The sequence below is a fragment of the Corylus avellana genome, chromosome ca2 (assembly GCF_901000735.1).
Source record: "Corylus avellana chromosome ca2, CavTom2PMs-1.0".
Lineage (NCBI taxonomy): Eukaryota > Viridiplantae > Streptophyta > Magnoliopsida > Fagales > Betulaceae > Corylus > Corylus avellana.
The window spans coordinates 19,400,495-19,415,232 of record NC_081542.1 but is presented as its reverse complement, the minus strand read 5'-3'; the positions used below and the strand labels follow the sequence as shown (position 1 = coordinate 19,415,232).

The 14,738-nt window shown below is 35.8% G+C and overlaps 1 protein-coding gene across 1 annotated transcript; it reads left to right on the top strand.

The window, feature by feature from the left end:
* The first annotated feature begins 11,287 nt into the window (after positions 1–11,287).
* Positions 11,288–14,383, top strand: LOC132171664 (uncharacterized). The gene is made up of 3 exons (XM_059583037.1): positions 11,288–11,537; positions 11,869–11,978; positions 14,064–14,383. Exons 2-3 carry the CDS (start codon positions 11,882–11,884, stop codon positions 14,282–14,284), a joined length of 318 nt encoding a protein of 105 aa, XP_059439020.1. The 5' UTR covers positions 11,288–11,537; positions 11,869–11,881; the 3' UTR covers positions 14,285–14,383.
* The last annotated feature ends 355 nt before the right edge of the window (positions 14,384–14,738 follow it).

The following is a 14,738-nucleotide window of genomic DNA, read 5'->3' as shown; positions in this document are numbered from 1 at the left end:
TGTTTCTGTAATTTACCTTATTTCTTTCCTTTTTATTTTTTTACAATAACATTAGAAAATGAAATCACAAATATTCAGTGAAAATACATATAGAGCATAGGAAAAGCTTGGATAATAAATATGAAAAAAAACAAATTATCCTGATCAATAATCTTTTTTCCAAAGTCAAATATGGGGAACATTTAAAAAAAGAAAAAAAAATGACTGTTTTGAGGACCGTCAAAATTAAATTTTAGCAAACATTAAAAAAAAAATTACCAAAACTTTTGTTAGCATGTCATATCACACTTGCTTCACAGCATAAGATTTGCTCTTAGGTAATGTTAAACTTGGAATGGAGTTTAGGTTTCATTGAGGTTTATATTTGTTCATAATTTGAAAGAACACTAAAAACACATTCTTTTCATTTGAGGTTGGATTTTTTACAAAAGACTTAACTTGTAAAGTGGACCGGGCCGTAACAGGTTAATAACCCTACTAGTTGGCCCATCCCATGGCCCGAATTATTAGAAGACCTGTTTGTGTCAACCCGTGAACCCTAATGGATTTATTTGCATTGGACTGAACCAAGTGGATATATTGGCCCACTTTTTTTACAAAAGACATAATTAGCAAATTGGGCCGGGCCTTAGCAGGTTTATAACCCTACTCGTTGGGCCATCTCCATTACCCCAATTAGCTTTTTTTTTTTGAGAATATTAGGAAATTTTCATTACTTAAGAAGAGCCTTGTTCAACGGTTACAAGATCCGTAATGCATAAAGGGAAATTTTCGGTCCATAGAGTCTCTTGTTGCATAATAAGAGCCAACTTTGCTAGACTATGTGCCACACTATTACCCTGGCGATGCACGTGCGAGACTTTCCATTCCATACATTGACGTAGCTTCTGTTTTGCCTCCTGCAGAATATGCCCATAGCTCCCCAGCCAAGTCTCCTCGTTCATTAGGACATTGACAACCTCCAAGGCATCCCCCTCCAGCACTACTTTCCCCAGACCAAGCTTTGGCTAAGGTCCACAGCTTGCCAAGTTGTTTAGGCCTCAGCAATAGCAGCATCTGTAATAAAATCCCTGGTTGTACAGTTAGCAGCTAGCAGCACTCCATCATGATCTCGTATTGCTATCCCCATACCCATCCTCTTCTGTGAAACATCCACTGAGGCGTCCCAATTAATTTTAAGAAAGTCTACCGGTGGTTTGTTCCACATGACAGAGATGGGATTTTGTCGTGCAACAGCCCTACCCAGATTGCGACCTGCTTCCGCTTTATCAAAAGCTTCCATTTGATCATTTGCCTGCCGTATTATCACTGCTGGTGCTGTCAAGGGTCCTCCAAAAAAGAAAATATTCCACCTAAGCCACAGTTGGCGTGCAATGACTGCAAATAGCTTGATCTCATCCGGATCCAACTTGCTCGATAAGTCTCTAAAAATGGCAACGAAATCTGCTTCAGCACTCCTGCACTTCTGCAGCTTCTTTGTACACTCCAGCGCCGATCCACAGCTCCATAGTATATGCCCCATAGTTTCTGGTTCCAGACCACATATCGGGCAACATGGATCATAAATTATTTTACGTCTGTGAAGGTTTTCTTTTGTGGCTAAAGTTTTACTTTTACAGCCGCATTTAGTTTAAATAAATATTTTATTATATATAATTGGAGTCATTTGTACTCAATTCTTCTCTTGCATGCAACACCTAGCTTGTCCTCTCTCTCTCTCTCTCTCTCTCTCTTTCTCTCTCTCTCTCTCTCTCACGAGGCCTCGTGCAATTCCTCTCCAACCTGTTGTCTCTTCTCCCACTACACTTCACAACCAAGCATGGCTAGCTTTGTTGTGCAATACCTCCACACAGACGTGAACCACATGATCATTTCCTAAGACGTGAAAGACGATATATAAATATTCTCTTGTATGAGAAATGGGTGGCCAAGGTTTGGGATTTCGGACAATCCAAATTCCGAACCAATTAACTAGTGAATGCAAGACCCATGGTGGTCAAAGGTCCGACGTTAAATTATTGGGTATATGAAAGATTTTACACCTACTCATAATCAAAAATATGTGCATATATTAACTACTATAATTATATCAAACAATCAAAATCAGCACGAGAACAAAAGAATTGAAAATTATGGTATTTGACAAATTTTTCATTGGACCTCAAAGTTAAATTAATTATTGTTTTCACACATTCTACAGTCACAAACTGTGTATAGCTTAAGATCCAATATTTTTTATTGCCTTAACCAGACCCCAAATCCAGCAACTTTCAGGAACTTTGTATAAACTTCTAACTAACAAACTAATTCAGTTAACTTAGTTGCATTTAGTTAACTGTTAGTTTGACTTATAGTTAGTTAGTTAGCTTAGTTTATGTATTATATAAGCTCCTTTGTAAATGTAATTCTCATTCATTCAATACGAACATAAAATTCTCTCTCAATTATTGAGTTTACAAACTTTTCATTTTGTTAAGTTTCTGTTCTTGTTATGGTATCAGAGCCCCTCACGAGTTTGTGAAGATTCATCAATGGAGTCTATTCCATCATCCTCAAGTGGCATTCCTTCTATTCCTTCTTTTGACCCTTCTTCACCTAAATCCAGTCCATTCTTCCTCACCAATGCTAATAATGCAGGCATTATGCTAGTATGCACACCTCTATCTGGAGATAACTACAATTCTTGGAGTCCTCATACTCATGGCTCTTAGTGCCAAGAACAAGATTGGATTTGTAGATGGTACTTTGAGGAAACCAATGAACACAGCTAGTGCTGAGTTTAGAATTTGGACTCATTGCAATGATTTGGTTGCATGATGGATTATGAATTCCATCTCGAAGGAGATTGCAAATTCTCTCATCTACACGACCAATGCTGAAGCTATTTGGTTAGATTTGAAAGAAATGTTTTCACAGAAAAATAGTCCAAGAATTTTCCAATTGCAAAAGTCACTTTCCATGCTCACTCAAGACAACATGTCAGTAAGTCAATATTTTACTTGTCTTAAGGCATTATGGGATGAATTGAATAATTTCAAACCTCTGGATTTGTGTGATTGTTGTCATTGTGGAAAGATGAAGAAAATTCTTGATCTTCGAAGCCAAAAATATACAATTCCATTCCTTATGGGTCTCAATGACTCATATTCTCAGATTCGAGGCCAAATTCTTCTTAATGATCCAATTCCTTCTATAACCAAAATTTTCTCTTTGATTGTTCAAGAAGCAAAACAAAGAGAAATTTCTCTTAGTTCATTGTCTCATGAGACTGCTGCACTCATGACAAGAACTCCACAAATTGGAAATAGGGCTAGGCAAAAACCCTCCCAACTCGCAGACCTGCCCCTGCTCACCCCACCCCGTGCGGGTTTTGTGTTTATTTTCGCGAGTTCGGGTTGGGAATCTCCAACCCATGCGGGGCGGGGCGGGTTTCGGGTTTACCAATTTTTCCTATGCGGGTACCTGCCCCGACCCGCTCTTACCCGCACTTAACCTAAAACACCAAAAACCCTAGAGACCCAGCACTCAACATAGCCGCGCCTCTTGATCTCTCATCTCACTCTCGACTTTCAGTCTCTCACTCTCTGAGTTTCTCACGATCTCCGGCACTCAGTTGCTCAGCCTGCTCTACTCTCGCCTCTCGATCTCTCATCTCACTCGCGACTCTCATCTCTCTCACCGTTGCTTCTCCTCTCTCCTCAGTCCTCACAGCTCAGTCTCCTCTCCTCTCTCTCTCGCCGCTCATCTATATGTCGCCGTTCTTCTCTCACTGTCGCTTCTACTTTTTATTAAGGTTTGATTTTCTTGTTAGGGTTTTATTTTGATAAGCAATTTTCGTTAAGGATTCTTGTTAGTTGTTAATAATTTATGGTCTGATTATGTTAGGTTCAATTTTTTGTTGAAGTACTGATTTCAGTTTTGCGTCTTGTTAAGGTTTTTGTTGAAGTACCGAATCAAGCTGATTCTCTCACCCCTCAGCCTTAGGTAAAGAAGTTTCGTTTGTGCCTTCTGGTCTGATTATGTTGTGTTGGATTTTTGTATGCCAATTGATTATTTAGTCTTGCCTTTACTGTATGCCGATTGATTATGCAGTACTGATTCTCATTTCATGTTGAAAAATGAGATGCTAATGACATGATTATGCAGTACTGATTTCATGTTGAAAAATACTAATATTATGCAGTATTGATTTTTTTTTTTTTCCACTTATTGTAGATTCATGAATGGTCATTCATGTAGTGATGTTGGTTCTAGTTCAGTGTCACCTATTCATAACCCTAGTTCAGCTCTCCCACCAAAACCTATAAAATCTGAGTAAACATCAATGATTTGGGAACATTTTACCAAGTTAGAGGGGGGTGATCTTAAGGATCCTAAACACAATGCAAGTATTGTAACAAATTGTTTAGTTGTTACACTAGAAAGCATGGTACAAATGCCATGCTTGGGCATTTGAGGAATACTTGCAAAAAATATCCCGGTAGGTTTGATAAAGATTATAAGTCACAATCAAAGTTAAGTTTTGAGGGTAAGAGAGAACGTCAAATGGCAGTGAGAGAAGGATATGTTGGTAATTTGGTAATTACTAAGTACAATGCTGCAAAAATAAGGGAAGCAATTGCTAAGATGATAATTAAGGATGAATTGCCATTTAGGTTTGTGGGAAGGTGAAGGGTTTCTGGATTTCAAGAATATAGTTGAGCCTAGGTTTTCAATTCATTCTCGTTATAATGTGATGAAAGATTGTGTTAAGCTCTTCTTGTCTGAGAAGGAAAAATTGAGGGCAACGTTTATGACAACTGGGGTTCGGGTTTGTCTTACCACTGATACGTGGACTTCAGTTCAAAACCTTAATTACATGGTAATCACCTCTCATTTTATTGATAGTGATTTGAACTTACACAAAAGAATTTTAAACTATTGTTTAATTCCTAATCACAAAGCTAATACCATTGGGGAGAAGATTTTGTCGTGTATGCTTGAGTAGGGAATTCGTAACATTTTCACTATCATAGTTGACAATGCTACTGCCAATGATGCTACTTTGAATTTTGTGAAGAGAAGAACTAGTAATAAGGAAGGCGCCATATTAGAGAGTCAGTTTATGCATATTAAGTGTTGTGCACACATACTAAATCTTATTGTGACTGATGGTTTGAAAGAGGTTGATGACTCCATTGTGAGGGTTAGAAGTGCGGTGAAGTATGTGAAGTCTTCACCTGCAAGATTTGACAAGTTTAAGGCTTGTATTAAAAGAGAACAACTTGATTTCAAGGGTTTGTTGTGTCTTGATGTACCCACTAGATGGAACTCTACATTTTTTATGTTGGAAGGTGCTGAAAAATGTCAAGCTACTTTCCAACTTATGGAAGAGCTTGATAAGAACTTTAAGCTTACATTGACCGAGGAAAAGAAAAAGAAAAATGGTTTGGAACCTCATACTTGTGCTGATTGGAGTCGTATTAAAATTTTTCTCAAGTTTCTCAAACTTTTTTATGATGCCACAATTCGAATTTCTGGGTCATTGTATTGTACATCTAATATGTACTTTCAAGAAATTTGTGGCATTCAAATGCATTTACAAGAGTATATTGATAATGATGATTATGTATTGAGTGCTATAGCATAGAAGATGGTGACGAAGTACAATAAATATTGGGGGGGATCTTGAGAACAATGATAGGATTAACTTGATGATGTTTGTTGTGGTTATACTTGATCCACGAACCAAATTGGTGTCATTAGAATATTGGTTCAAAGATGTTCTTGGTGTTGATAAATGTAATGAAATGAATAAAAAATCGAAGCACATCCTTAAAAAATTATATGATCACTACAACTCCTGAGAAAGTTTATCTCAAGTTCCACATAGTAGTGGATTGCCTCAAGGTTCCTCAATGAAAATAGAAGAAAGTGAGAATGCTAACCTCTACTTCATAAATAGGTTTTATAAGTACCTAACTTATAAAAGTGATATTGAAAGCAAATCGGAGATGGATCTCTATTTGATGGAGGGTATTGAAAAAGCGAATGCAAATTTTGATATTTTAAATTGGTGGAAGGTGAACTCAACCAAATTCCCAATAGTTGCCAAAATAGTACGAGATGTGTTGGCTATTCCCATTACAATAGATGCTTCAAAGTCGGCTTTTAGCACCAAAGGACGTGTGTTGGATCCTTTTCGAAGTTCATTGGCTCAAGTACGGTTGAAGCATTGATATGTTCGCAAAATTGGTTAAGATCAAAGCCCTTAAGTTCTGACTTAGATATGGTTGATGATACTGAAAGTTATAAGCTCGATTCATGTCAGTTTTTTGATCATTTATTCATTTTAGTTTGCTTAATATATTTTACTATTTACAAATTTCATTTATCGGTTTCAATTGATATTGTAATGTTTTACTTTTTCATTCTTTGTAGAAGTAACTTTGAAGAACATCAGCATTTTACTTGAGGATGATTAGTGACTTGAAGTTGAAGTTGCATTCGGGACTTTACTTGAAGTTGAAGTTGCATTCTGGATGATTAGTTATTTTACTTGAAGTTGCATTCTGTTGAGTTTTGTTGCTTAGAGTTTAAAGTAATGAATTTTTGTTGCTTTGATGTAACTATAAATTATGGGTGTTAAGTAATTTTTTGGTTTGTTTTTTTTCCCATCGTTTTGATAAAAAAAAGAAAGCTAACCATACTTTTATGAAAGCCAAAATATCATTTTATAAAAGATTGAAAGCCCAAAAAAAAGCCAAAATATCATTATAGGTGTAGCCTTTTAGGCTTAGACCCAACAAAAAGTCCATATTCTGATTCGAAAATAATAAAAAAGCCCATATAGGTGTGGCCTTTTAGGCCTAGCCCAAAAAATTGAATAAAATAAATTACAAAAATGTCATGCCAATAAACCCGACCCTCCCTGCAAACCTGCACCGCAATACCCGAACCCGTGCGGATCTTGGTCATTGGGCTCGGGTGGCAGGTTGGAAAATCCCAAACCCGCAAGGTGCGGGGCAGGTGGGAAAAAACCCGATACCCGCCCCGACTCGTGCCCAGCCTTAGTTGGAAATAGGTTTATTCAACCTGCAAAATAAAGCTTTATCAAGAAGGAACGTCCAGTATGCTCTCATTGTAAGATTCTTGGACACACTGTAGATAAGTGTTACAAACTTCATGGCTATCCTCCCGGCTTCAAGTTTACAAGAAACAAGATAGCTTCACATTCAGCCAATTATGTTCAAGAAGCTACCAATATAGAAGAGTTTTCTCCTCAACATTTTTCTCCACAACTGCCAATCACATCTAATCAATGCCAACAATTGATGAGCATGCTGAAACAATATTCTCCAATGTCATCTGTAATGTTTCCTTCATGGAGATCTTGATGAAAAAGTATATATGACCATGCCACCTGGTTTTAGTACTAAGGGGGAGTCTAAAGTGTGTAGATTAACCATGTCACCAAATTTGGTGATGTGGTCAGTTGACACGTCACTAAATTTGGTATTTTCATAATTTTTTTTTCCTAGCCCATATTTATTTTTTTAAGTTTTTTTGGGTCGTTTTACCCAAATTATACGGGGCGTTTTACCTGATAATCCATTACACATAATCCATTACAAATAATTACAAATATTCATCAAATATCCACCAACTAAACATCAACTATCCACAAATAATCCATTACAAAAATTATACATCAACAATGTATCAAAATTATCCATTACCAACACTATACATCAACAATGTCCATATCCATGTACAAAAGCAAACATATAGAAAAAAGCTACATAATGGATCATGTGATACAACTGCAAATGATACAGGGCTTTGCATCTCCGCAACAACTGCAAATGAAAAAAATCAGCCATCAGCAAACATGATAACACTTTATCAAGTCTAGGTCACTAATCAATGAGCAAAACCTTAATGTATAGTTTTGAGTGCACAAATACATATAGGTGCATGGATCTTTTGGTGGAGAAATGGAGAATGGTACGTGAAAATGTAAACGTGAATATATAATGTTATTGCATGTGGTCTGAATGGATCTTTTGTAAACTAGGTTTTATGGAAAGTTTTATGGATAAATATTGGATGCAGTTATGATTGTCTTTTTAATTTTTTTTTTTGTAAATTATATGTTTACCAAATTAAAACCTAAAAAAAGAGACTCAAACATTACTCAACCTATCATAAACCCTATTGTAACCCTGCAATATATATACTAAAGGTATATTTATTGACAAGTAATTATCAATTAAGCTTATATGCTAAAATTACAGCACAAGTAATCACATAGATGTGCTTCTTGTAGGCATCGGATCATGAAGGATATATATATATATATATATATATATATATATATATATATATATATACACAAAATTTCTTCTAGTTGTCTGTTATAACATAGAATTATCTTCTTTTTTTTTTTCTTTTTTTTTTTTTTTTGTTATTATTATTATTATTTGTAAATCTATTATTTGTAGGATTTTTAACTAGGTAGTTGCTTCACCGGGATCATATGAATGCATATATAATTGGTTTGACAAGTTATAGATTGAATCAGTAATATATAGTTCTAAGAAAAAACTTTAACTATATATAATTGGATCAATATTAAACATAACATATAATTAACAAATTGTAACCATACCAAACATGACGCATTTGAACATGTAGTTTTTAAGTTGTACTCATATGATTACATAAGTGTAGTGGTGCACATATACTTACGGTTATGCTGATCCACGGGACAACTTTGAATTATGGAGCATTAGAGTTCGGTTGCATCTTCGTCCTCAGTGTCTACTATTACTTCTCCTATGCATATTACGTTGCAACTGTGTTTATATATATATATATGATCGATTACATAAATGAGAAGTGGTGCACATGCTTGTGTCATTAAGAAAAAACAAGAAAATCAAAAAATATATTATGTTACCTGGTCGGCCCCCAACTGAGGGTCTCACCCTGGGATGGTCCAAGGACTCAGGGTCTGGCACAACATGAACTTGAGTCGTCTTAGTGCTCACCTGCACCATGGGCTTAAGCATACACAAGGAAGAGATGGCTACACGGTGGGCAGATATGAATACACAGATGGAGGTATATATATATATATATAATCGATTACATAAATGAGAAGTGGTGCACATGCTCGTGTCATTAAGAAAAAACAAAAAAATCAAGAAGTATATAGCGTTACCTGGTCAGCCCCCAACTGAGGGTCTCACCCTGGGATGGTTCGATGACTCAGGGTCTGGCACAACATGAAGTTGAGTCGTCTTAGTGCTCACCTGCACCATGGGCTCAAGCATACTCATACGGGCCTCATATTCAGCCAGTTGCGCCTCCATCTGTGTATTCATCTCTGCCCGCTATGTAGCCATTTCTTCCTTGTGTTTTTCCCGCTCAACTTCTAGTGTTTTCTGAATTAGTTGTTCTGTCTCCTCCTGTCGAGTGTACTATGAGCGTGATCCAGAAGGCCTATGATAGGAGTGGATGGTTCCGTGTACTGGTAGAATCCCAGGTCCAACCCTTCGAACCTAGCCAACATATTCTTGCTTATTGCCCATACCCTGTGCATATGCGTCGTCCGGTGCCCTCCTTACCATCCCCTCTATGATGCTCGAGGTTGCCGCAGTGTCATTTGGCAGTAGCTCCTTCATTATTTCCTGTACGATATATAGAACGTTATAAAATATATGAGAGTGTTAACCCTAAACCCTAAATATACAAATAATAAGCAAGATCATAGTAGGTAGCATACCACTCTCTCCAAAACATATTGATTGGGGTAGATACCGTATTTCTTTGTATGGGTCGTTATGCACATATGTGCCCGTGTAGGAGCCATGCCCTCACGGACGGTCTACAAAAATAAACAATATTAACAAATGTTGACATATATGTTACAATCTTTATATATATATATATATATGGTAAATGACACACATACTGTAATATGGAAAGTATTGGCAAAGCTCCTCGATCCGGTTGTTTGTTGTATTTTATTCAACGAATGCATGACTCTCATATGATATGCCTTTGTCTACACATCACTAATTAGTGACGTGTGAACTTTGACAGGTCACTAAAAAAAAAAAATAGTGGCGTGTGATAAAATCACACGTCACCAATTGGTGACGTGTGAAAATAAAAAATACATTGTAAACACGTCACTAAATCCCGATTTTTTGTAATGGCATGAGGTGGCTGAGAGCATAAGCATTTGTTAATAATTTTGACGAAAATACTTATTAATGCCTTTAATTGTCAAAGTTAAAAATTCAAATTATTTGTCAGGATTTATTTATTTATCATTTTTTTTTCAACAATTTATTTAGGGTTAATAACTTTTTTAGTAGCCGAGTTCGTAATTTTTTATTTTTTCCCCTTAGGTTTCCAAAACAGTAAAAAATGGTACTTAACCTATGGGAAAAGACGAAATTGATACTTTCGTGAGAGAAAATTAATGATCTGCCACGTGTCACTCCCAAAATATGCCACGTGTTCTAAAAATAAAAAAACCTAAAAAAAGAAATAAATTGAAAATTGCATGCCACCCCATTTTGGCCAATGGGGGTGGCCGGCTATCCCCATTTTAGCCATTGGGGTTGGCTCACCCCCTTTTGGCTATTGGGGGTGGCTAACCAAGGCCAAAGGGGGTGGTTTCGGCCACGCCCTTTTTGGCCCTTGAGGGTGGCCGAACCACCCCCAAGGCCCTTGGGGTGGTTCGGTCACCTCCAAAGGGGTTGCAGGGGTAGTCGGCCACCCTATGCAATTTTTCAATTTTTTTAGGTTTAGTTATTATTATTATTATTTATTTTTAATTTTTAGGACATGTGGTATATTTTGGAAGTGACACATGACAAATTGTTAATTTTGTCTCACCTAATCTAATGCAGATATCAATTTTGTCTTTTCCCATGTAGCATTTTTGACTGTTTTAGAAACTTAAGAAAAAAAATAAAAAAACTGCAAACCCATTTACTAAAAAAAGTTATTAACCCATTTATTTATCATTATCTACTCCTAGCAACTTCTCCAACTCTGTCAAGCAAATAAAACAACTTTTTTTTTTTTTTTTTTTTTTTTGGAGAAAGCAAATATATATATATATATAAGATCGCTTGTTAATGTTCAAATAAATTTATAAGCAGTATAAATAAATGTTTTCTAGATCTGTTTTGAGTAATAGAATCAGTCAAACTGTAGAGCACTCATAAAACGAAAGTAACTGGCATATATAGATAGATTATAAAAAAAAAAACTGGCATATATAGATAAAAATGAAACACCTATTTTTTGCTACAAAAAACAATTAAATACATTAATATGTGTGGTTCTCGATTTCATTAAAAAAGGAAAAAACCCTTTCTGGTTCTCTGGCATTGGTTTTTCACTGACCGTTTTGTTTTTTGACTTGAATTTCAAGTCTCAAGCAGCTCCTGAAGCAAAGTTGGAGAAGTTGGGTTTTCTCTCATCAAAAACCTTTCTTCCATAGCTGAACGCGCTTACTTCCACAGCGGAATACGGTAAGTTGGGTTCTATTTCTTTTCCTCATCCGTGCTTTAAATTTGGCTTTTCTCTAAAGTAGTGAATTTTAGAATTCTGCACACCACTTTTTCGATGAATCGTTTCTACAAGGTTGGTTGTTAAAATATGGGAAATGTTATTAAACTAAGGAAGGCCCAACAAATTATTGACAAAATTAATGATATATTATTGACAAAATTGAATCTTTTGTTTCAAACTAACGTACATATTTCAACAATACAAGTAGACACAGCATTATTCGTTCCTTTGAGCAATTTATGTTTACAGATATTCTTTGTGACATTATTGCTTGTGATTTATTCTTTCTAGGTTGCAGGCAACAATGGGTGGGGTGATAAAGAAGTTTTTCGTTGCGTCAATGTTTATGTGGATTGCTCCTGTTGCAATTTTGTATGGTTTTAACCATAATTTGCTTCCTGGTAAGATTATCTTGTGTTAATATCTATACCATACATTTTTGTTTTCAAATATGGCTAAGTTAATGACAATGTATATAGGCTTTTGTTATGTTTTAGAAATGAATTCTTTTTCCCATGTTATATTTCAGAAATGAATTCTTTTTCCCATGTTTTTGAAGATACTTGCCTGGGAAGGCTAAGAGTCCTAGTTAACATAAATCAACAAATGACTATAATTGGCAACTGCACTTATGGCGCTGTTGGCTTGCTAGCATATTTAACAAGAAAACATAATCAAATTGAGTATGCAAATATCTTGAATCAGACTTGGAATGTGGGCAATTCATCATAGGACCTCAACTTCAAATAGTTTGGGGGAATAAAAAAAGCTTTGCCAAGTATCTACAACAATAGAGTCAAACAAGGTTCAGGAATTGGAAGAAAGAGGTGCTGGAAATTGTATATTGTGGCTAACTTAGTTGAAGTAGTTACTAAGGATTCATGATGATGCCGGTTATGAGATTGAGGTTCTCTCACAGATTTGTTAATTACTCAATTTGAGTTCTGTTTCTCTATGTTGAAACTAGAGATCAATGGAAAAGAGAACTCCTAGCTGTTGAAGTTGATGTAGAACAATCTTACTCCAAAACCATTTAATTTCATTGGCTGGTTTAGGTTTATGTGATCTTGTCCCAGAATCCTGCTGATAACTTATTGTTTCTGTATGAGCTTCTAGGATAAAAAATTTCTTTCCATTTCCTAAGAAGGTTGAATTATAAGATTTTATTTAGCATGATGAGTACTAGTACATGGTTTAAAGATGTCTTGGCTACAAAGTATAGCCAGGCAAGAGAAAATAGGAAAACAGACCCATTAATAATGCAGAAATGCAAAACTTTATGCACCTCTCCGATTGCTCTCTAATCAAATAGAAACGAAAAGAAAAGAGGGAGAGAACGTCTTTTCACCTATAGTTCCTAGTATATCCTGTTATTATAACATTTATGGGAATTTATTGGGTTTCTCCTCCATCATCGACATTCTATGGTAATGTAGAAGGTTTCTACTTTAAGCCTATTTTTGTAGTTAATTAAATGTGCTTGGCAACCTTAATGTTCCATGTTATGGTTTGCGTGTAGCATATTCTTGTGCCTTTTCTCGTTAAACTTTAAATAATTGCGCTAAACTTAAATAATTAGCACTTGATATTGATGAGAAGTTCTTCTGGACTGTTAAAAAAATCTACTTAAGAAACGGTAAAGGATCATGCAAAATTTGGTTCTCTATGTGAGCGCATTCTATTTTGGATCTGTTTTCTTGACAATTTTTACATAATAGAATGTAGCATCTTATTCTTTAGGGGCTGATTAATCATTTTTCCATAACCTGGATGGTTTATTTTGTCTAAAACATACATTTTTGATTTATTATTATCAGGTTTATGTCTCTCTTTCTTGTGTTAAAGTCAGATAATGCAGCACACACTCGCAGTAGAATCATGGAAGTGGATATTGGCTATCAACTAGAACTGTAAATGATCTCAATATCCTTAAAGGATTGCAAGATTATTATGTTATTCATAAGTATTTTACTGGGATGGACATTTTCTTCTAAAAAATAAATAGTCTGAAATATTTTCTAACCAACACCTAATTTGGACCCTTGAGTTAAATCCACCTTTCCATGGAGTTACTCCAATGTTTTTGCAAGTCAGATTTCTCATATTATGATCACTAGGAAAACTGATAGTTACATTGACCAATGCAAAGACATTTATGTGACTTTTAAAGGCTGTCCAGAGCCCCTTTCAGGCAAGTTGTAAATCTGTTCTTGTGACCTCTAAGATATTGCTAGCTGAACTCTTCAGTGGCAAAGTATAGCTCTTCTTCCAAACGTAGCTTTTACAGTTTTGTTTGGATGTACTTCTTCCCCTTTCTTTCAAAGAGCAAAATGTCATTTTCATATTAATTTTCATTGTGCTTTGGTTTCACTTGATCAGATTCTGTGCCAAGATTTTGTAGGGGGCCTATGCAATTAGTTTATGGAGTTTCTTCTCTAGGTATTACAGTCAGATGACCTCAATTAGTATTTACTTATCTTGAACAGGTTCAACCCATTTGTCTCCCTATTCTTTGACACTGGTGAGTGGCTTCCTTGCTGTCATCTCAGTCAACGTGGTTATTGCGTTCTATATATATATGGCGATGAAGGAACCATTAGATAAACATGAGCCGGATCCTGCGTTCCTTGCTGAAGCCAAAGCTAGTGTCAGTCGACCCACAAATCAAGCTGAGGATTCTTCACAGTCCGAAAAGAAACAAGATTAGTTTTAAGCTTACGCCTTTTTCATGTACCAAAAAGAAGTGAAAATGTGGATTGACTAGATAATTGTTCAGATTCCTCTTGATGAAATTATCCTCATGTTTTATGTTGTGAAATTATCTTCCGTTATATGCAAAATCCCTCACACTGCAAGGGGATTCATGGGGGGTAGATACCACACGTGTTAATTAGCTGCCTGAAATTTTGTTTTTGAGACTTACCTATCCGGGTAGTTTAGGATGTGGGACTTACCTTCCAAGGGCAGGTAAGCTCCACAACTCCCTTTTTGTTCAAATTTTTTTATGAAATTCAATAATTTTAAACATTAATAACAAGCAATCTCAATCCAGTACATTTAACCATTGTAAATGTGCAAGCTTTTGCAAGCCTAAGGACTTTTTGTTAAACTAACATTGACCCGAATTGATGCCTCTTGTGTTCGATATGCAATCAGTCAAA